Genomic DNA, 22,671 nt, shown 5'->3' on the forward strand with positions numbered 1-22,671 from the left:
GTGCAAGCACCGGCTCCTCTCTCCTCCTCCTACCGCAGCGTCTTCACTTTCTCCTGCTCCCCCCAGGAGCACCAGAGGAGGCTCCTCTCTCGTCATTTCGTACATCCCCTGCGCCAGCGCCGTGTAGCCTTCGAGAAACCGCTTGAGATCCTGCCCCTGCCCCTGCCCCTGCCCCTGCTCTTCCACTGCTGCTTCGAGAGACTGTTTGACAGGCAACATGAACCAGGATACCACTGAGGGCAGGGTGGACAGCTGAGGGTTTCTGCTACTGCCGCCGCCTTCGCCTTCGCCGCCGTCGCTGCAGCAGCAGCTGCAGCTCTGACCCATCCCTGTCCTTCTTGGAGAGTACCAGGAGACGACGCGGGGGAAGGAGGAGAACTGGAGGACGGCGAGAACATGCTTGACGGTCTGACGACACGCGAGGCTGGAGGAGAGAGCGAGTTTCGTGTCTTGCGGGAGGATGTCCCAGACGACTGCAGTTAGGAAGCTGTTAGCTGCTGCTAACCTGCTGGAGCGCTGCGGATCCTGGCGAGCTCCTCCTCCTGTTGGAAGACGCGTAAGAGATGAGGTGGGGAGGAGGAGAAGGGAGGGGAGGAGACGAGAGGAAAGAGGGAGGATAGTTGGGCGACAGTGGAAGGTGGACGAAAGGGCGGGAGGGGGGAGGTTGAGTGGAGGATTGAAGGGAAGAGGCCGGGGGGAGAAAAAGATCGGAGAAGGAGGGTGGAAGTGAGAGGCTGAGGGGGAAGAAGAGGAGAGCGCGGTAGAGGAGGGGGAGGAGGTAGGAAGGCGAAAGAAGAAAAGGGGAGAGTGGGAGAGAGGAAAAGCGAGAAGGGGGAAAGGAGGGTGAGGAGGGGAACGGCGAGAGTGTCATAGATTCAACCTTCCACTCTAAATCTTTGCCGTCGGACTTGTCGGGGTCAGGAGGCTCCTCTGCTGTTTCACTTGGCTGGCCAGGGCTCTCAAGGTCCTTGAGAATCGATTCCTAAGAGAGAACTCAACGACAGGACAGGAAAGGAGCAACTCGACAGCTTCACATGTTCACAGCAGATCGCTGACAACTAGCAACACTCCCCAGCACAAGATGAACACCGTGGCTCACCAAATTGGCGATGAAGGCGGCAGAAGTCTCATGTTGACTTCCTCGCTGCATGTTTGTCTTCTCTCCCTCAAGAACTTCTCCGACGGCGTGCAACAACCTCTCTCTCAAAAGACCTGCATCAACCTCACTCGCCCCTCTTGCCCCTCCCTCCTCCCTCTCTGATTCTCAATCGTGCTGCCTCCTCGTGCTGCCTCCTCCTCCTCCTCGTGTGCTCCTCCTTCCTCTTCCTCCTCTTCCTCCTCCTCCTGCTCGTGCTCTTCCTCCCTCTTCCTTCTCCTCCCCCTCCTCGTCATTCTTCTTCCTCCTCCATAACCCCCTCCTCGCTCTCCCCCCCTGCTTCTCCTTACATCTCATCTCCACCTCAACCCCAAGTAACAAGAGGATAGAATCGTCTCACCCATGTCCTTGGCTCGGCTCTCAGGGTCAGTTGCTCTCAGCAGGGGGGACGTGCATCCTAACGAGCTGGGGGGGAGAGGATCGATGTACCCAGCAGAGGAGAAGTACATCTCCCCCCGAGATAAAAACTTCCGTCCCCCTCCCCTCTCTCCTCCCCAGCTTCCATTCTCCTTCGTAGACGCCCCCGTAGTCATATCTCATCGCTCCCTTCCCATGCCGCAGGTCCAGGAAGAACTCCCCGCTGTAGATGCCGTTTCCTCCCGATAAGTGTACTCTACATCGCTCACGTACTTTCCCATCCCCTCCCTCCTCCCGCACACCCACTCCCCCTCGTAGCTGCTCCCCGCACTCCATGCTGTGGAGTCGGTATGGCAAGTCCACAACCCCTTCCCATGGTACATGTCCTCATCAAACTCCCCAACGTAGCTCTCGAAGGGTGTGAGTACGAAGGGGAGTTCGTGCATGGACCGGCAGCACCCCACACCCGGGGAGCTTCGCGCTGACCCCGTAGCACTTCGCTTCCTCGCTCTCGGGGTCCAGCCCAGGAGGATGAAGACCGTAGAGGAGCTTGCCGTATCCTCCAAACTTCCCCGCTACAAACTCCCCCTCGTACTTGAGATTCCTTTCTGCCAATTCCAGCGTCCCCCTCCCGTAGTAGAGCGACTGGTAGAACTCCCCCGAGTAGCTCTCCTTCTCCGTGACTCGGCATTCTGGCCCGTGCAGTATCCCATTCCGGTGCACGCCTGACTCGAGCACCTTCCCGTTCCTCCGCTCGAAGGAAAAGGACGCGGAATCGAACGTTGTTGTGCAGACTTTCCCGTCCCTGAATGTGAAGCTTTCCTCGCCATGCGACTCATTCATCCTGAACTCTCCTTCGTACACATCACCGTTGGCAAACGTTCGTCTCCCCACGCATTTCCCATGCTCGAAGGTCGCCTCCAACATGCCTCCATCGGCAAACAGCACGTTCCCTTTACCGTCGGGCACACCAGCGTTGAAAGACCCGTAATACACATCACCATCAGTCAGCGAAGCCAGTCCTTTCCCTGCTCCCTCCTCTCCTCTCGACCCCAACTTGTCCTTTCCTCCCTCCGCAAACGTTCCTTCGTACCAGTCCCCCCACCTGCTGCGGTATACTCCCTTCCCATGAAAGTGATCGCGCTGCCAGACTCCTTGGTACTCGTCACCATCGGGAAACAGCAGCACCCCCTCCCCTTCCAGCCTCCCCTTCCTCACGCTGCCGCTGTACACGCTGCCATTCTTGAACTCATGGTTCGAGATGATGGTCGTGTCCTTCTGCCACTTCTCCTCAAACGACGACCCGTTGGGAAACCAGTACTTGCCCTTGCCGTGGAACATATCCTTGGAGTGCTGCCCTTGGTACTTGGATCCGTTGGCGAAGAAGTAGGTTCCCTTGATAAAGTTTCCCTTAGTCTCGGACTCTCTCTTCCCATAGCTCATCGTCCCCTCATACCGATCGCCGGTGTCATAATACATAATTCTCTTTCCGGTCGGATGGAACAGGTGAAACTGCCCTTGCCATCGACCAATACATTTCTATCAAAATTATGCCCGTTCATGGCTTTAGGTCAGTGTCCTTGTTGCCTTACTAGTATGTGATAACTGAAGATACAGGTATTTATTGGCTGATCTATAGAGCGAATCATACTGCAGCTTGTGGTAAACTGTTTCCAGGTATACTTGCTGCAAGTGATACCTATACATTCACCTTCTTTTCGTCAAGCTCTTGCCGGAGAGGTCAAAGCCAATATGAACGATTCCGCAAGCTTTTCTGCTAGCGAGTACTGAAGGACCATGATACCCAGCAGGCACTCGATGAAAAGGGTCAGCATGTGGGAGACTCAGGTGTGAACACTTGGAGGAAGTGGAATGGAGGACCGTGAATCAGTCTGAATGATGAAACAGGATAAACAGGATCACACAGTATTCGTAAAGGAGGCGTGCAAAACAGTGCCGCCGGAAACACCGCTGGTCCGTTGGTGCGATCAGTGTAAGGGCTGGATGGAAGATAGGAGGCAATTCAAGACACGTATATGAGGTAAATTAACCTCAGTGCTGGAAGGGTCTGTGGGATCAATGACATAGCGGCTCTGGTGAGGTATAAACGAGCTGGCAATCAGCATGTAGGAAGAATAGCCTCAGGGTTACCGACTGAGCTACCTGATTCTAAAATCTTACCACCAACGATTCACACCACAAATCACCGAGGCTCCCAAGTGCACCTCCTTGCTGCCTGGGTGCAGCTCCATAGCCTTGAGGATTGCTTCCATCCCACCGAGCCTCGCTATCTTGACCTTGTTGTCGTCATTGACGGCGAGCTTCAGTTAGTGCCCAGCAGCCCTGCTCTTGCACCTCCTTGCTGCCTGGGTGCAGCTCCATAGCCTTGAGGATTGCTTCCATCCCACCGAGCCTCGCTATCTTGACCATGTTGTCGGCATTGACGGCGAGGTTCAGTAGTGCCCCGCAGCCCTGCTCTTGCACCTCCTTGCTGCCTGGGTGCAGCTCCATAGCCTTGAGGATTGCTTCCATCCCACCGAGCCTCGCTATCTTGACCATGTTGTCGTCATTGCCAGCGAGCTTCAGCAGTGCCCCGCAGCCCTGCTCTTGCATCTCCTTGCTGCCTGGGTGCAGCTCCATAGCCTTGAGGATTGCTTCCATCCCACCGAGCCTCGCTATCTTGACCATGTTGTCGGCATTGCCAGCGAGGTTCAGTAGTGCCCCGCAGCCCTGCTCTTGCACCTCCTTGCTGCCTGGGTGCAGCTCCATAGCCTTGAGGATTGCTTCCATCCCACCGAGCCTCGCTATCTTGACCATGTTGTCGTCATTGAAGGCGAGGTTCAGTAGTGCCCAGCAGCCCTGCTCTTGCACCTCCTTGCTGCCTGGGTGCAGCTCCATAGCCTTGAGGATTGCTTCCATCCCACCGAGCCTCGCTATCTTGACCTTGTTGTCGGCATTGAGGGCAAGGTTCCCCAGTGCCCAGCAGCCCTGCTCTTGCACCTCCTTGCTGCCTGGGTGCAGCTCCATAGCCTTGAGGATTGCTTCCATCCCACCGAGCCTCGCTATCTTGACCATGTTGTCGTCATTGACGGCGAGCTTCAGTTAGTGCCCAGCAGCCGTGCTGTTGCACCTCCTTGCTGCCTGGGTGCAGCTCCATAGCCTTGAGGATTGCTTCCATCCCACCGAGCCTCGCTATCTTGACCATGTTGTCGGCATTGAAGGCGAGGTTCAGTAGTGCCCAGCAGCCCTGCTCTTGCACCTCCTTGCTGCCTGGGTGCAGCTCCATAGCCTTGAGGATTGCTTCCATCCCACCGAGCCTCGCTATCTTGACCATGTTGTCGGCATTGCCAGCGAGGTTCCCCAGTGCCCCGCAGCCGTGCTCTTGCATCTTCTTGCTGCCTGGGTGCAGCTCCATAGCCTTGAGGATTGCTTCCATCCCACCGAGCCTCGCTATCTTGACCATGTTGTCGTCATTGCCAGCGAGGTTCAGCAGTGCCAGCAGCCCTGCTCTTGCACCTCCTTGCTGCCTGGGTGCAGCTCCATAGCCTTGAGGATTGCTTCCATCCCACCGAGCCTCGCTATCTTGACCATGTTGTCGGCATTGAAGGCGAGGTTCAGTAGTGCCCAGCAGCCCTGCTCTTGCACCTCCTTGCTGCCTGGGTGCAGCTCCATAGCCTTGAGGATTGCTTCCATCCCACCGAGCCTCGCTATCTTGACCATGTTGTCGGCATTGAGGGCAAGGTTCAGTAGTGCCCAGCAGCCCTGCTCTTGCACCTCCTTGCTGCCTGGGTGCAGCTCCATAGCCTTGAGGATTGCTTCCATCCCACCGAGCCTCGCTATCTTGACCTTGTTGTCGTCATTGCCAGCGAGCTTCCCCAGTGCCCCGCAGCCCTTCTCTTGCACCTCCTTGCTGCCTGGGGCCAGCTCCATAGCCTTGAGGATTGCTTCCATCCCACCGAGCCTCGCTATCTTGACCATGTTGTCGGCATTGACGGCGAGGTTCAGCAGTGCCCCGCAGCCGTGCTGTTGCACCTCCTTGCTGCCTGGGTGCAGCTCCATAGCCTTGAGGATTGCTTCCATCCCACCGAGCCTCGCTATCTTGACCATGTTGTCGGCATTGCCAGCGAGGTTCAGCAGCGCCCCGCAGCCCTGCTCTTGCACCTCCTTGCTGCCTGGGTGCAGCTCCATAGCCTTGAGGATTGCTTCCATCCCACCGAGCTCGCTATCTTGACCATGTGTCGGCATTGCCAGCGAGGTTCCCCAGTGCCCAGCAGCCGCGCTCTTGCACCTCCTTGCTGCCTGGGTGCAGCTCCATAGCCTTGAGGATTGCTTCCATCCCACCGAGCCTCGCTATCTTGACCATGTTGTCGTCATTGCCAGCGAGCTTCCCCAGTGCCCCGCAGCCCTTCTCTTGCACCTCCTTGCTGCCTGGGTGCAGCTCCATAGCCTTGAGGATTGCTTCCATCCCACCGAGCCTCGCTATCTTGACCATGTTGTCGGCATTGAAGGCGAGGTTCAGTAGTGCCCAGCAGCCCTGCTCTTGCACCTCCTTGCTGCCTGGGTGCAGCTCCATAGCCTTGAGGATTGCTTCCATCCCACCGAGCCTCGCTATCTTGACCATGTTGTCGGCATTGACGGCGAGGTTCAGCAGTGCCCCGCAGCCGTGCTGTTGCACCTCCTTGCTGCCTGGGTGCAGCTCCATAGCCTTGAGGATTGCTTCCATCCCACCGAGCCTGGCTATCTTGACCATGTTGTCGTCATTGCCAGCGAGGTTCAGCAGCGCCCCGCAGCCGCGCTCTTGCACCTCCTTGCTGCCTGGGTGCAGCTCCATAGCCTTGAGGATTGCTTCCATCCCACCGAGCCTCGCTATCTTGACCATGTTGTCGGCATTGCCAGCGAGGTTCCCCAGTGCCCCGCAGCCCTGCTCTTGCACCTCCTTGCTGCCTGGGTGCAGCTCCATAGCCTTGAGGATTGCTTCCATCCCACCGAGCCTCGCTATCTTGACCATGTTGTCGTCATTGCCAGCGAGCTTCAGCAGTGCCCGCAACCCTGCTGTTGCACCTCCTTGCTGCCTGGGTGCAGCTCCATAGCCTTGAGGAATGCTTCCTTCCCACCGAACCCTGCTATCTTGACCATGTTGTCCGCATTGCCAGCGAGGTTCAGTAGTGCCCAGCAGCCCTTCTCTTGCACCTCCTTGCTGCCTGGGTGCAGCTCCATAGCCTTGAGGATTGCTTCCATCCCACCGAGCCTCGCTATCTTGACCTTGTTGTCGGCATTGAGGGCAAGGTTCAGTAGTGCCCAGCAGCCGTGCTCTTGCACCTCCTTGCTGCCTGGGTGCAGCTCCATAGCCTTGAGGATTGCTTCCATCCCACCGAGCCTCGCTATCTTGACCATGTTGTCGTCATTGAGGGCAAGGTTCCCCAGTGCCCAGCAGCCGCAAAATTGCACCTCCTTGCTGCCTGGGTGCAGCTCCATAGCCTTGAGGATTGCTTCCATCCCACCGAGCCTCGCTATCTTGACCATGTTGTCGGCATTGACGGCGAGGTTCAGCAGTGCCCCGCAGCCGTGCTGTTGCACCTCCTTGCTGCCTGGGTGCAGCTCCATAGCCTTGAGGATTGCTTCCATCCCACCGAGCCTCGCTATCTTGACCATGTTGTCGTCATTGCCAGCGAGCTTCCCCAGTGCCCCGCAGCCCTTCTCTTGCACCTCCTTGCTGCCTGGGTGCAGCTCCATAGCCTTGAGGATTGCTTCCATCCCACCGAGCCTCGCTATCTTGACCTTGTTGTCGTCACTGCCAGCGATGAACAGTAGTGCCCCGCAGCCCTGCTCTTGCACCTCCTTGCTGCCTGGGTGCAGCTCCATAGCCTTGAGGATTGCTTCCATCCCACCGAGCCTCGCTATCTTGACCATGTTGTCGTCATTGCCAGCGAGGTTCAGTAGTGCCCCGCAGCCCTGCTCTTGCACCTCCTTGCTGCCTGGGTGCAGCTCCATAGCCTTGAGGATTGCTTCCATCCCACCGAGCCTCGCTATCTTGACCTTGTTGTCGTCATTGAAGGCAAGGTTCCCCAGTGCCCCGCAGCCCTGCTCTTGCACCTCCTTGCTGCCTGGGTGCAGCTCCATAGCCTTGAGGATTGCTTCCATCCCACCGAGCCTCGCTATCTTGACCTTGTTGTCGTCATTGCCAGCGAGGTTCAGTAGTGCCCCGCAGCCCTGCTCTTGCACCTCCTTGCTGCCTGGGTGCAGCTCCATAGCCTTGAGGATTGCTTCCATCCCACCGAGCCTCGCTATCTTGACTTTGTTGTCGGCATTGAGGGCAAGGTTCAGCAGCGCCCCGCAGCCGTGCTCTTGCACCTCCTTGCTGCCTGGGTGCAGCTCCATAGCCTTGAGGATTGCTTCCATCCCACCGAGCCTCGCTATCTTGACCATGTTGTCGGCATTGACGGCAAGAATTCGCATTGTCTCACACCCTTGCTTTTGAATACCTTCATGTTTACGATGCTTTTTCATCTCGTGTACCAGAGCAGCTACGTCGTGGTGGAGTTTTATGGATGCGAACAGGACTGCTGCTAGAATTATTGCCAAAAAACAAAGTATTGCTGCCGAAAAAGCATTGCTTTTTACAAAGCATTGCTGCCCAGAAAGCCTAGCTGCCAGCCTGGCTACCAGCAGGACCAAAACAAACCACAAAGTTTGAGTCCACGATCCCAGCAAAAGCAGATATGACCGGATGCTCAATGGATTCCTCGCTTGTTCAAGCTCGCCCTCCTCGCCCATGATCTGCTTCAAATGCACCACATCCGGGAACCCGCTTTTCTCAAGCAAAGAGGTTTCCTTCGGATCGATGATATTCTTTGAAGTAGAAACTACCTCGAACGTGCTAAGAGGGGGTAGAAGCACTTCATACTCGCTATCGGTACCCTGAAAAAGACTGAAGCTCTCGATCCAGTAGCCATGCAAGACATCGATTATGAAGATGGTGCGCGGTCCTGCGTTGATCCCGCAGAAGTTCACACGTGTCATCACCTGTGGCTCCTTACTTGTGGATTTGTACTCATACCACATCAGTTTTCGCCCTGTCTTGAAATGGCTGGTCGGATTGTGATGGTCTGGCGAGGGATAGACCCACTTGACTCCCCGTCGAGCTTCACCCTTGTACTTGAACCTTTGGGGCAACGCTCTCAGGGCCTCTCGTAAAAACTTGATGTAGGGCAGACACGCACCAAGTGCCGGTGAGATACTGCGACCACCTCCCACCTGGCGACGATCACGGTTGAACATCTCACGGTTGATGATTGCAAAGACCGGAGGGTCACTCAGCGTGTATACGTGGATGCACACGGCAAAGTCGATGCGGTAAGATTGGGGCAGGTTGAAGTGTTGCGGGTCGTGAAGCACCTCCTGCCACTCAGAGCTCTTGGACTTCACCACAAACGTCAAGATGTCCATGTCGATCTCAGGAAAGCGCTCCAGAGGTTGTACAGCATCCAAGAGCGTGGCAGGAAGCTCAGTCTCTTCCATCGCCTTCGACAGGGATCGCATCCAGCCATAGTCAATGCTTGGCGCCCCGTCGGATTCTGCGAAGTCAGGCGTGGCCATCGTTTCCTGTCGCAAAGAATCACGTCTGTCAGATGGTGCAGGGTGTTGAGCTGACAGCTGCTACCTTGTATCATGCGCATAGCCACCGAGCAGCAAGCGGCATCAGCTTGCTCTCAAGATACTTGAACCAGAATCTCACAAGCCGCGTCAGAATCTCAGCACCAACAATCACAAGAGAACGATCGAAACATTCCACAGTAACCAGCTTCAAAAGAGTCTCAACACTTAGCTCGTCATCGAAACTATCCAAAAGACCCAAGAAAAATCTCAATACTCTTGTAGGATCATATTTCCCAATCATATTCAAACTATCATATTCGAACTCCCAACGCTCATTTCAACAAGATCAACAAGATCAACATAAAAATTCGCACGATCATGTACTCCAAGACTCTTGAGAAAGACAACATCCTCCTCATACTTGTAAGTAGACTACTACCTCCGAGGCTTCACTCCGCATCAACCAGGCCATGGATGCAGTGCGCTGGCGTCTTATCCACCAAAAAGCACCGCAACTGACTCGACTACCGGTGTATTGGATACATCCGATAAAAACTACCCCACCCCTAAAGAGTCAATCGACCCTTCAACTACAACCCCGACAACTCGACCACCCATGCTTGGGTGGTCCAAAACTGGGCATGTGCGGGCTGTATGAGGAGCTTACAAATTCAATGTGACGGATTCCGTCGGGATCAACGGTTTGTAAGCTCCTCATACGGACGGACCAAAACTGGGCATGTGCGGGCTGTATGAGGGGCTTGCAAACCGTAGATCCCGACGGAATCCGTCAATTAATTTTTATGGCGCAATCCCTATATATCTGTTGCTGTCCTTTTAGGGTTATAGGGTTGCGCGCAGTAATAAAATTCATAAAAGTAGTTATTAAGCACGCAACTTGATATAGTTATATAATGTACGGGGTACTTTTCCATGCAAAATCAAGGACCGGTAGTATACAAGTTATCTAAGATGACGTTCCCGGATACGTGCGTCGAAGATTGCGCTGAAATAATTTGTACCAGGAAAAAGTTAAGTAAAGTATTGTTGGTGTATGCGAACAGTTGAAAAAAATATCGACAATGATCAAAAAATATCTATAACCTGACTAGCCGCGTGACGCCGGCGGCCCCCCCGCCGCGGCGGCGGGCGGCACGGTGAGTGCCGCGCCGCGGATCGGCCCGGGACTGCCCCACCGTTCAGTCACGGAGCCTGGCGGAGCCCACTATATCCTATCATTTCGCTCCCTACTAGCGCTGAATCATTTAGCATTCACAAGATTGAAATCACGAATCATTTTCCTTAACTCTGGAGCCGGAGTGCGAAATTCACGCGTAGACAACCAAGAATCATCCGATGATCGGACTTGTCATATCCGAGGCTTTCCAACGAACCGGGTACTGCACACGATTTCCGACTTTCCCGCGACGAGCCAAAATACGATCGACTTCAAAATACTGTCCATCGCGTTGAACCAAAGGCAACGGTGGTGGTTCAATTTCATCCAGGGACACATCTCGAAAATAGTAAGGACGACGTTTCGCCACGTTGAAAACTGTTTTCTTCATGTGTTGAAAACGCGGTGTAAACTCCAAGCGCACAGAGTTATCTGAAACTTTCTCTTGTATCTTGAAAGGTCCAATGAAACGAATTTTCATCTTGCCCATGGACTGCCATGCAACTTCAAATCGCGTGTCGACAACATAACGAAGTCGCACGCTCCAGGCGCAGCAAGTAAAAATCCTAATCGAGAGGCGCACGACGCTGCCGCTGCTCATGAGACGAAGCAGAAGCATCCTGACGCGTGCGATGCTGTTCATATGTCTGAAGCAACTGACGGAGCGCCGGTGTACGCGAGAGATGGGCAACAGGTTCCCAAGTGTCGTCGGCGGAGGAAAATCCCTTCCAACGAACCAGATATTGCTTCGCACCATTACGTTGATCGGATGATTGATGATGCGAGCCACTTCGCCGCCGAATCCAGGCACAGCCTGGTTGGGAAACCACAGGCTGTTGCAAATGATCTTTCCGAAGTTCCTGCGCACATGGGGGCGTAGGAACTTGGCATTAAAAACATCTTGATCCGAGGCCATCCGAAGTTCGGGTCAGTTCCTGATGACGTCCGTCCAATTCGTCCGGCGTCGTCCCTACCGACTTCCTGCGACGCTCCAGGAGGAGCTCGCTAAAACGATCGACTTCTTGTTGGCACGTGGCATCATTGAACGGAACAATGATGTCATGTGGCAGAGTCCCGTCATCTTTGTTCGCAAAGGTCTTTCCTCTGAAGGAGTCCCTCAATTTCGTTTTTGTATTGATTATCGAGGAGCCTGGCAACACAATCACCTCCTCGACGACAGTTTTCCGCCTAACGGATCGGGCGGGTGCTCTCGCAGCGTACTCAGTCCAGTACGGATACCCTATCATTACTTCAGCAAGCTAGACATGGCCTCTGGGTTCTGGCAGCTGGCTCTCACTCCTGACAACTCTCAATACACTGGGTTTGTTACTGAACAAGGATCCTACCAATTCCGCGCTCTGCCCTTTGGTCTGAAAACGGCCACACTGAGCTGTTCTCACAGGGCATTCTCGCAGGTATGGCCAATGTCTTAGTCTACGTCGATGATGTCTTACTCTTCTCCATGGGTAATCCTCGTTCACCGTGGCACCTACAGCAGGTGCGTCTCCTACTGGAGCGCCTCCGCCACCACCCTGACCAGGTCAGAGTCTTCGTTAAACGGAGCAAGTGTGTGTTTCTTCAGACGCAGATCAGTTTTCTCGGATACACTTTGAATGCTCGAGCAGAGACGCGTCTACTTCCTTCTCGCCGCCCGCTTCGCTAGCAAGTTGGTGATTTGGTCTGGATCGACGCGCGTTTATTCAATCAGCAGTTTGAAATTCGCAAATTTCGAGATCCGATACATTGCGGAGTCCTTTCCCCGGTGATCACCGAGGTTTGCAACAACAACAATTATCGAGCCGGCGTGTTCGCCAGCGCTTCCCTCGCAAGGACAACGTCATACTGCCCCCGCGAGACAGGCCCAGTGGCTGGATTGGTAGTTCGTCTACCGTTCAGAACATCGGAAAAATCCTCGAGTAGCTCCTGCAAGGCCTGAGCTGCGAGCGGCGAGTCCGACGAGGCGACCTGAGAGACCAACGAACTGGTAGAAACAGGCGACTCCGCGAGGAGACGGTCGCCATGACCCAGGGCATCATGATAGTATCCTCAGGTGGAGGAGGCTGACTGAGCGTGTTCCAGTCCGCATGCCAGGGAAAGATCAACTTTGAACACTGGGCTTGCCGCATAGCCTCGATGTCCAGGGCCACAGTTGTAACAACGGATGGTATTGGTCGATGTGCGTGGGGACGAGGAGTCTCCCGCACCCCTGGCCGGCGTCCTGCCGAGCAGCACGGCGCTCTTTGAAGGCCGAATCCTGGCCGGGGGCAGAAGGACGACTCTTGCGATCATTGGAAGTAGAGGAGCGATTGCCCACCAGCCACGGAGTAGAGCTGCCGGTCACTGGGGATCTGCTCCCGTCGAATGGTCTTTGGTTCTGGTCTGATTGTCGATCTTGAGCGCGTACTCCCTGAGCTGACGGAACTGAGTCAACATCATCCGAACGCTGTAAAGTCAGGGCCCACTGATTTACTGAGAGTAGAGCAGTCATATGCGATCGGACACCATTAATGAACCGTTTGCAGACCCCCCGGACCAGTGAGGACGTCGCAAATAATTTACCATCCGGAAGGAGCTGAAGTTGCTCGATTAATGTCACGAATTTCCTCCGAAAACGTGTCACAGTGTCCCAATCCGATGGCATGCGGCGAAAGGTCTCTGGCGGGTACTTGGCCACGAAGTGTTGGCGGACGGGAGCATCCAGCCTCCGTAAATCGAGGGTATGGACAACCCAATTAGCTCGGGGAATACCATAGACCGCAAAGGAGTACTGAATGGTTTGAACCCATGTCAGGACATTGTTGGCGCTAGTTTGGCGGGCAGTATCCAACTTGGGGAGATTGCGCAACTTAGCAAGCAATTGAGCGGCTGATCAGCCAGAGAGACCAGCGGAGGACCGTCACGCGAGGAGATGGGGGGCGGTCCAGGCTTCAAAGCTTGAGAGCGGCGGGCGGGACCGCCGCAGAGGAGGCGGGACCTTCGCCGAGAGCACTGAGGCGCTGCTGAACCTCCAACAGCGCGGCAGACATGTTTTGGAAAGACCGATCCTCGGTCGATTCAGGACCGTAAGATCGTCGTCAACGCCGGCAGCAGATTGCCAGTCAGTCATGTTCCAAAGTATCCGTAGCATTCTCGTCCAGCATGCGAGCTGCGAGTCGAGTATTGTATCCGGACATCTACGCGACGTCAGCGTAGAAAGAAGCAAAACAGTGGAGAAAGGGAGGGGAAGAGAGAAGACTCGATCGCTATCACCGATCGCAACCTTGCTACCAATTTATGTCACACCTCGAAGATTCTCGAGTGGACCTTCAAGCGCAGTTCAACAAGAACTCACGTTGGATTTCTCTACTAAGAGGGAAAGCGGTGAAACAGAAGGAGATCTAACTCTCTTTTATTTCTTTCACACACACACACACACAATCGTGAACACACACGAAAGGGGAAGAGGACCACCTAGCTCTGACGAGTTTCATCCTTTTATAGCTTCGAGGAATGAGCCAGGGGTGCCGTCTCTTGGCTACAGAAAGGAGGGGTGTCCTGTCCTTGGAAGTTGACAAGCATCCCTTCTGACCTTCGAGAGGATACCATGCTCTCTCGCAGGGAAGAGAACCCCGTCCTTGCATGGCAGCAAGCTGCTTCCAACGGGTCGTACTCCACAAGACGCACCCCTTCTGTTTACCTTGTAAGTCCCCCACGGGTACACGGTTGCTGCAACAAAGACCTCCACAGGGGTCCTTTCAGCAGCTTCACACTGGAGTAGAGTATCCTGGGTCATCCAGGAGAAGTCAGCTTCAAACACGAGAACGAGACAGCCAACTGTCCTTTCATCCTGATAGGCCTTTGTCTGACTCGGGCTCGGTTCCTATGAGCTCTGACAAACTTGAAAAGCACATGTAGGGGCAATAGGCCTTTGTCCTAGCCGACAGCAGTAGCCATAGCTCGTTGTGTCCCAGTAAACGCAGCAGTGCTCCCTCCCCTCCCCTCCCCTCCCCTCCTCTCTCTCTCTCTCTCTCTCTCTCTCTCTCTCTCTCTCTCTCTCTCTCTCTCTCTCTCTCTCTCTCTCTCTCTCTCTCTCTCTCTCTCTCTCTCTCTCTCTCTCTCTCTCTCTCTCTCTCTCTCTCTCTCTCTCTCTCTCTCTCTCTCTCTCTCTCTCTCTCTCTCTCTCTCTCTCTCTCTCTCTCTCATTCCCGAAGGTTATGTAACAACACTGGCTAGTAGCAAGTGCTCAAACTCGACAGAGAACATATGAACGCCGAGAAGACATCGAGCCGACAATTGATGATGTGCCGACTATGTCCTCTACTGCCGTACAGCCTTCCCTCAAAGACCTCATGGACATGCTTCATATGCAGCAGTAAGAGGTTCGTCTCTAGCGCGCCGCAGCAACAGCTGGCCAAAACTCGGATCTGGGGAAGACGAAGAACTAGAATCAACTCAGTGATGCAAGCAGCATTGTGCACAGGATTCTCGCTGTGCACAGGAGAGGTATGATCGGGTAGGTCGTAGTTCAGTGAGTTGCAAACCGTTGAACAGGACAGCATGACTTAGTGAGGCCCTAATGTCTCAAATGCTGACATGTGCTCTTTCTCTTCCTCCTCTTCTATGTCTTATCCTCCCTTTCTTTCCTATTCTCCATCCTCTTGCCCCTGTCCCTCACCTTCTTTCCCCTGGCACCCCCATCCCCACCCCATCCGATCCACTCTCTTGTTCCACTCCAGCTTTCCCCTCTGGTCGGACGTTTTCTGCTCTTCCATCGGAGGCTCACTGCTTCTATCCTTGCTCTTCCCTGTTCTTTCTCCTCTCTCCTCTTCCTAGTTGTACCTGTCCTCTTCCTCTCCTCTCCAGCGGCATCGCCCAAGTTGACCCTGTGTCACTGTGAAGGAGTCAGACCACCACGGGTGTCTGCTGTGAATGGAGGGGTGATATCATCATGATTTCCAAGGAAGAAGTACGGGTACATATCCAGTAAGCCACTAGGGGTGGGTGGGGTACCAGGTGCATTCCTTGCACAGGCGCACCTTTCATAGAAACAAGTCACAACAATGAACCGTGCCTGGCGAGATCGAGGAGGGGTCAAAAGAAAGGGTTGGAGGGGTTGGGGTCAGCAGCGATACCAGGTCGATTATAGAAGAGTGGTCGTGACATCCCCCAGGCTCTAAAATAGGTTTTATAGCCTTTTGATTTTACGGCCCCGGGTGTGGGGTGGGTGGGGTGAAATGCATGTTTTTGGCGTCCGCTCGAGGAGATGGGGTGGGGTGGATGGGGACACGACAAGGGCTGCAATCACCGCACTCCACCCCCTGATCATTCTTCTTTCCACCCACCCCCGTCAAAAATATTTGTCTACTTCCGTTTGTGGTTCGGGGCCCGTCTTCGAATCCTCCAAGGGGGGTGGGGTACCGACTACTTGACTTTTAAGGGTGGTAACACCGTACGTAAGCTTGCCGAGAGGGGGTACCCCTCGTACTATCCATGTGATCGGATGACCCGGGTGGGGGTGAGGACGGAGCTTGATCCCTCCGGCGCAGCTGGAGGAGATTGGTGAGAGAGAACGGGTACTTATCCTTGTTGATTTAGGGGTGCGCTCTAACTCAACCATCACAATGAAAGTCAACTCCGATGGGATGCATGCCAGGTGGACCCGTTAAGGAGACATTGGGGGACTGGGAGGGGGTAGGGTGTATCACACAAAGCCAGAAATGGACTCCATTCAAATGGTGGGGTAGTTTGATGGTCTCACGGGGGTACATACCGAAAAAAAAGCCACGACGAACCCCACAGAATGGGGAGTGGATCGGGCATACCGAAGTAGCACCCCACCCCCTGTGTCACGACGGGTAAGCTTTGTCAATTGTAGGGAGCCTGCCCTGACGCCTTTCACTAGGGGTGGTTATCAGCAGAAAGTAAAGGTAATCATACCGGTGGTAGGGGGTCGTGACATCCTCTTGTTACCAGTAGTAAACTTGAGCGTTGTCTGGTGACATAAAGGCGGAGGGGTAGATCACTTGATTCCATCAAGTACGGGTTCTTTTTAGCAAAATATTATGGGTCCTTGGTGCACTGGTTTGGTACAACCACGGCTGCTAGGGACAGAATGTGTTGCAAGGGTGGGGTGGATTCGGTTGGGATAGGAAAGTCAAATGGGGCTTTGGTGCCTTTGTATTGCCGTGAGGGTATGTTGATTTATCCTAGTACATCACTTATAAAATATAGTAGGTAGGGTGTATACCAGCGTTGACCAGGGATTGCGTCCTGAGCAGGGGACTTTTTGCGAGCTGTCGAGAGTTGAGTTTAGGAGGAAGGGTGGGGGAAGTACTCAAGGACCCCACCCCTTCGATTCGGCGATTCCCGTGACAGAAATGCACCTAGTTGGTAGGGTGGGAGACCACATCGTGCAGGTACACGTCACGAATGGTTGGGTGGTAAAGATTTTCAAAATCAAGGGGTACAGTGCTGTGGAACGCAGGGGTGATCACAAGTTGAAATCAAAGAGTTCACTTCCATAGTAGGGTGGGGTAGGGGACCCAGGGTAGGGTGGCGTTAAAATTAACAACACACCAACACAACACTGTGCCGTCTGATTGCGCAAGATGATGCAGGAGGAAGGTAAGAGCGCGTCCCCGCAACATGTACCCGCTAGCCCTCCTCCTCTTCCATGGTTGATGCTTGTTTTGGGATCACCGTGTCTGTATGCTTCCCTTCTTCTTCGTTGCTTCCTTCTTTCTTCCTTCCATTTCCGCTCTGTTGCCCAGCAAGCAGGCCCCGCCTGCGTTGCAGGGCAGTGACGTTGCTGTGAAGCGGATTGCAGGATGATAATGTGAAATTGATCCTTCTCCCGCATCTCTTGATAACCTCTGCGACATACTCTTTGCTGCGCTGTTTCCCTCATCGTGGAATGTCCATTGTTGTATATGAAGGCCGGTTGGCAAAAGCCCAAGTGTGTTTGAAATCAATACTTGAATGCACAAGAAGAAGGGCTGATTCTGTGGTTGTTTTGGAATTCTGCTGTTGGCTCACGGTTGTTTTACCGACATTTCACTTTTGCTCACACTTTGTGTTTTAACAGCTCGACGTCTCTTTCCGATGAACAAGTACGATCCTCTGCCTGTGCCGTGTGGCCTTGGAAACTTTCAACCTTCTCTGCAATACGCAACTCCAGTGGCTCAAAGGCCGTGCGTGCAGGACGATGCCGAAAATGTTAGTGAGACTGATTCGAACGAATCTGCATCGAATGATAACGGAAATGTGTCGAGACGTGCTAGAGTATGGACCACTGCAGAGCGCCTACAGCACAGGAAAGCGTGTATGAACAAGAACAAGTTGACCCTCGGGGAGAAGATGGAAATAATCAAGCGGCACACTTCAACAAACCCTGCAATCTTCATGACCCAGGCCCAGCTCGCAACGATGTTTGGGAAGAGTAGGTCAGCAATATCAAAGATTCTCAAAGCTGAGAACGTCTCGAAATTGAAACAAATTTCGGATACGGGCGTTCACGCAGGAATTAAGCGATACTCTCCAGCCCAAAAGCACCTTGAGCTGGAAAAGCGCATCCATCAATACATTGTTGAAGCTGGCCTTGGCTTGGGATGCAGAGCTCAGATATGCAAATGTGCTGCTGAAGTAGCGACCGAAATGGGCATGACGGACTTCAAAGCAACTCACGGCTGGTACTCTCGTTTCATCAAGCGACATGGTCTTTCCAAGCCAAGCAAGGAGGGTCGTCTCAACATCGAATCAAGCAGTGTTGCCTCGACGCCTTTAGAGACCCTCGCTCACACTCACGTGATGCCCAACTCAGACGTTTTGCCACGGTCTTGTAACCCGGCAAAGAGTCGAGAGCTGAAGTTCAAAGTGTCTCTCACACAACCAGGCAAGCAAGCTGTGTTCAGGCGGCTGAAGTGGAACTTTGAGTTCGATCACTTTGGGAATCCTGTTCAAGGTTACGAGATGATCATGACTGGGCTGCGAAATGCCTATCGAGAAGAACTCCTCGGCGTTCCAACAAGTGCCTTGCAGCTCAGCTACGTCGACGAGGATGGAGACAACATTCTCATCTCCTCGGATTCAGAGTTAGGTATGCTCCTTCAGGACAAGTCTCAGTCTGCGGGAATCCGTCTCTACCTACATGCACTTTCGTTGTTCGACCAGCCGCCTATCGTACCAGCTATTGCCAATCCGCAGCCTTCGCATGCAGTTCCACCGTCGTTTCTGAACATGTATCTGCAAGGTTTCAAGCTACAACAGGAACGGCTTCTGGTTTCCAACACATAGTTTTTCACATGTATGCTCGTGTTTCAATGATGATTGAATTTCGACTGTGGCGGTGATAATGTACATTAAATAATTTCTTCAATTGAAGTTCACTGCGGTTGCTGACTGCTTCGGTCTTCTTTGCCTCTGAATGACATGTCACTGCTTTTCAAGTGTCATGTCTTCTTTCTCATCAGCTGCTTTCTTCTCTGCTCTGCTTCTCAAGTTGCAATCGATTTGACCTAATTTGGAATGCCCCACTCCTACAAACCTTGCATTCCCTGCCACCGGTAGTACAAGAGTACCACCCTGCTAATGAAGGATGATTTTTCTACAAAGCACCGGTACGTGAACTACCCCACCCGTCTAACTCAATAACAGTCCTCACGTCGAGTTGCGACACGTCGTGTAGGGAGGGGAGGAGAGCGCGAGCCGCAGACAAGTCGGAGAAGGTCTTGATGTCGGTGTTTGGGCATGCACATCATGAAGGGTACTTGGCACTCCTCCCTCGTGATGGGATGAAGGTGACACGGAGCGTGTTGGACGACGATAGCTCGAGCGATTCATAGAATCTACCGCAAGGACAAACTCCCGTGGACGTCGAGCATGGTGGTGTGGGTGTAGCACGTCAAAGACGGGAGGGACAGGTTGGTCATGGATCCTTTTCTCTCCGGAGAAGCACAGGATCGGAAGGCGAAGGTTGAGAGCATGTCGCACAAGATGACACTGGACGAAGCGTTCGCTGCCCTGGGTTGGGGACTTGACTGCTGGCCTAGCGAGCAGGACGTGAAGAGGCGGCACAGAGAGCTGATGCTGCAGTTTCATCCAGACAAGGCGCCGGAGGGCAAGCTGGAAGAATACACCCACAGGTCCATGAGGCTGAACCGTGCGAAAGAGATCATCCTCCGAGCGCAAGGGTTGGGGAACGAGGAGGAAGGGGAGCTCGACATTCACAAGCAGCCATCTTGTACCGAGAAGTATGCTCGTTGATCTCGCTCTCTATGAACCTATCTATCTCCCTCGCTCGCTCCCTTGCTCCCTTGCTCCTTCCCACCCTCCCTCCCACCCTCCTCTCTCTGACTCTCCCTACCTCCTTTACTCCCCTCCCATCCTCGGTACTGACGATGTTTCTTTGGACTTGTCTCCAACGTTTCGAATCTTCCCTCTTCCAGGACTGCTGGAAGCAAGATACCCTACGACAAGCTTCTGGAGCGCGAGCTTGCAAACTTCAAGAACAATTACGTGCCCGGCAGGGCAGAAACCTTTGCAAAGTCAGAGCACGTCGACTCGAGTCGCTGGGCCAGAGAAGTTGGTCCGAGATCTGAGGAGAGAGGACCCCAGCAAGTAGCAAGCAGTTTGCAGCACATGGGAAACAGAAGCATGGAAGAGGAGGGTATCCCACACAACATCTCTGTCTATGGGTCTGAGCTTGTATCTTGACAGGAAGCAGCCCAGTCAGCAAGATGGACTTGAGAGCGTCGGGGAATCAGAGTGAAACTACAGACTCGTTGTCGGAAAGCGATGAGAAGATTGCAAATTCTCCTCTCCCTGTCTTCTTTTCAGAGGAGGTCAAGAGCATCGAAGACGAGGTGCGGAACGAATCGGATGCAGTGGAGACGAGGAGGGGAGTAGGAGAGGAACAGGAATTCCTGCAGCCTGCCGCATCGACTGGCAAGTCACATGCAGACACTGGTGGTCAAGGTGTCGATGGCCGCATCCCACTCTGCGCTTCTGATGTTGGAGCAGTGCCTGACGATGACAGCACTCCGCTAGGGAGGCTGTCCTCCCTCGATCATCTCGACCATCGCATGCTGCACGAGGAGCAGCAGGCGGCTCAGCCGTCGACATGCAGTGACGATGACGACGACGACTGCGTGTACGTGACCCCGAAGCAGGTGATAGGAGGTTCCTGGTCTCCTCCTCCTCCTGTTTGACGCAGAGCAGGTGGTCCCCTCGTGGGAGGTGCTGAGAGCGAATCTCAAGCTGCTGGCGGATGTGAAGGAGGGAGACAAGCTCGTCATCGCCGGCGACACCGTCCGCATCGATTCAGCTGGGGTGAAGCTGGGGGAGGGAGTTTACGCACAGCTGATCCTTTCCTCAGATGTTCGGGAGCGTCACGCGGTGGCTCTCGTCGCAAGGAAGGACGCAGACGCTCGCATGGCTCTCAAGGTTTGCCAGCGACCTCTCGCGCTTCCAGTCGCTCTTACAAGCGGTGAAGTCTCCTGCTCTTGACCCCGCCCCTGCTTCTGCTCCTGCTCCTGCTTCAGCGCCTCCTCCTCCTCCTCCTCCTCCTCCTCCTCCTCCTCCTCCTCCTCACTTCGTCTTGTCCACCAGGGTGTGGGGGTCTCGACCGACAACTTTGCAGAGACCAAGTTCCACAGGTCGCAGTCTTCGCTCCCTCCCTCAGCCTCCGCCCTGATGCTCCCCCCCTCAGCAGGACGCGCGATGAGGTAGTGAACGACCTTCGCAAGGAGCTCACTCCGTGTATCGACGGGCTGAAGAGACTGAGGAACACCTACAACGAGGACCGGCAATGCAACCCTGACCTCCTCTCCTTCCCTGCTCCACTCCTCCACATATCCATTGCTCCACTCCTCCACTCCTCCCTTCCTCCTTTATTCTTCTTCTGCAGTCCTGCCGCTCGTTCTTCCTTCCTCCCGTGTTCTGACATTTGCGTCAGATGGGCTGTGCAGAGGCTCGACAAAGTGATCTCAGATCTGTCGCAGCTCCAGTCGTCTCTTCTGTCTGCTCGTTGATACTGTCTCTCTCTCCTGCTCTTTCTACATCTTCGCCTCCCAGTCTCAGTGGCATGCATTTTCCGGCGTGGCCCGACGGCGCCGGCGGCGCAGACTCTGTGACGCCTGTGCCGCCGTCCGACCCGGCGGGGCCGCGGGCCGCGCCCGTCTAGTCGCAAGTTACCCGGCCCGCTCCGAACTTAAAGTTGACCACAGTTAAATCTCAGTGTGTGACCGTACCGCCGAGTTACTTGAACTAAGGGGCTGACCCGCCGGACTGAGCGTGTCAGCCCCTTAGGCCACTGATCAGGCCCGGGCCGGCCATACACTGTCCGGGCCGATGCCAGGCGGCGCGGCGGCCCTGCCGTGATGGCCCCGGCCGCCGGCGGCCCGCCGTCGGCCCCCGGCCCGGGCCACGCCACTCAGCTCGCCCGGTTCCAGACCGTCACGGTACAAGCACGACCGTCGGGCCGATTTTCAGCCACATCGTTCGAATACTAGATAGCTTGGCGGCCCGGGCACAGTGCTCCCGGGCCGCCGGCACCCGTCGGAGGTCCGTCACCGCTCACCGTGACCCGGGGGCCTTGGCCGCTGTTTTCTCTGAGGGGGGCTCAGATCTCTCAATTCAATGGCCGCATTGCCAGTGTTGGTTCTGGCCATGGCCATGGCAGTTTCCTCCCCTTCGCCGCGGCCATGGGGGCGGGAAGGAGGAGAAGTGATTAGAGACGTGCGGGAGGCGTGCTGCTGGATGGTTAGGCTCAGGTACGAGATGCACCGTGCCAGAGGCGACATCGTCGCCATGAATCAAGGTCCGATGATGAGGATCAAGGGTGGAGGGCGAGAAGGAGCATCGGGGAAGAGAGAAATGCAGGGAGAGGCAGAAGGCAGCAAAGCGAAGAAGGCAAAGACAGCTGGGGGCTTCTTCTACGTGAATCGCAAGCCTCCTCCTCACTATGGCACGAAACCCATCCCGACCGGGGACCCCGACTGTCTCAAAGGGATGCAGTTCGTGATATCGGGGGTGCTGGACTCGCTGGAGCGAGAGGAGGCTGCGCATCTGATCCAAGTGAGGAGGGGCTCTTTGCTGTCCTGCTCGCCTTCACAGTTGACATGCTGGCAGACTCATGGGGGGAAGGTCGTGTCGGCGGTCAGCGGGAAGGTCACCCATGCGCTAGTAGGGGAGGAGGCGGGAGAGACGAAGATGAAGAAAATCCGGGAGATGGGAACGTGAGAACAACGAGACATGCAGGATGAGGAATGAGATGGCATGCAGGATCAAGACTTTGACGGAAGACGAGCTCTTGAACCTGATCAGCAGCTCTCGCAAAGGTACTTCGGCCAGCGTTCACCCCTTGAACTGAACCTGGGATGCTCTCCTGGAAGATGCAGGGACGGAGGAT

At 54.7% G+C, this 22,671-nt stretch overlaps 5 protein-coding genes across 5 annotated transcripts in view; 2 read left to right on the forward strand and 3 right to left on the reverse strand.

Moving 5' to 3' along the window:
• Positions 1-1,522: 1,522 nt before the first annotated feature.
• On the reverse strand, positions 1,523-2,956 carry GUITHDRAFT_63100 (hypothetical protein; the record flags this gene model as incomplete). The annotated part of the gene is given in 4 exon segments (XM_005841744.1): positions 1,523-1,769; positions 1,787-1,923; positions 2,309-2,747; positions 2,814-2,956. 4 exon segments carry the CDS (start codon positions 2,954-2,956, stop codon positions 1,523-1,525), a joined length of 966 nt encoding a protein of 321 aa, XP_005841801.1.
• Positions 2,957-3,530: 574 nt separating this feature from the next.
• GUITHDRAFT_83820 (hypothetical protein) lies at positions 3,531-6,263 on the reverse strand (the record flags this gene model as incomplete). The annotated part of the gene is made up of 2 exons (XM_005841745.1): positions 3,531-4,575; positions 5,984-6,263. The coding sequence occupies 2 exons, from the start codon at positions 6,261-6,263 to the stop codon at positions 3,821-3,823; spliced, it is 1,035 nt and encodes a 344-aa protein (XP_005841802.1). The 3' UTR covers positions 3,531-3,820.
• A 2,236-nt stretch (positions 6,264-8,499) lies between these two features.
• Positions 8,500-9,589, reverse strand: GUITHDRAFT_149871 (hypothetical protein; the record flags this gene model as incomplete). Its single annotated transcript, XM_005841746.1, has 2 exons — positions 9,174-9,589; positions 8,500-9,115 (listed from the first exon to the last, which is right to left on the reverse strand). A coding segment is annotated over exon 2 (577 nt), but the record flags the coding sequence as incomplete, so codon positions are not given.
• A 7,777-nt stretch (positions 9,590-17,366) lies between these two features.
• GUITHDRAFT_99474 (hypothetical protein) lies at positions 17,367-18,557 on the forward strand (the record flags this gene model as incomplete). Its single annotated transcript, XM_005841747.1, has 1 exon — positions 17,367-18,557. The coding sequence occupies one exon, from the start codon at positions 17,367-17,369 to the stop codon at positions 18,555-18,557; it is 1,191 nt and encodes a 396-aa protein (XP_005841804.1).
• Positions 18,558-20,183: 1,626 nt separating this feature from the next.
• RFC1 (replication factor C subunit 1) overlaps positions 20,184-22,671 on the forward strand; it is a gene marked incomplete at its 3' end in the record, with an annotated part of 7,716 nt that continues 5,228 nt past the window's right edge. Inside the window, exons 1-10 of the mRNA XM_005841748.1 lie at positions 20,184-20,237; positions 20,283-20,431; positions 20,481-20,591; positions 20,638-20,748; positions 20,871-20,917; positions 20,971-21,066; positions 21,217-21,267; positions 22,034-22,337; positions 22,392-22,498; positions 22,545-22,600. Of these exons, the coding sequence (XP_005841805.1) occupies positions 20,345-20,431; positions 20,481-20,591; positions 20,638-20,748; positions 20,871-20,917; positions 20,971-21,066; positions 21,217-21,267; positions 22,034-22,337; positions 22,392-22,498; positions 22,545-22,600 (970 nt within the window). The 5' untranslated portion in view covers positions 20,184-20,237; positions 20,283-20,344. The remainder of the gene's footprint in view (positions 20,238-20,282; positions 20,432-20,480; positions 20,592-20,637; positions 20,749-20,870; positions 20,918-20,970; positions 21,067-21,216; positions 21,268-22,033; positions 22,338-22,391; positions 22,499-22,544; positions 22,601-22,671) is intronic.

Source organism: Guillardia theta (genome assembly GCF_000315625.1).
Source record: "Guillardia theta CCMP2712 unplaced genomic scaffold GUITHscaffold_2, whole genome shotgun sequence".
Lineage (NCBI taxonomy): Eukaryota > Cryptophyceae > Pyrenomonadales > Geminigeraceae > Guillardia > Guillardia theta.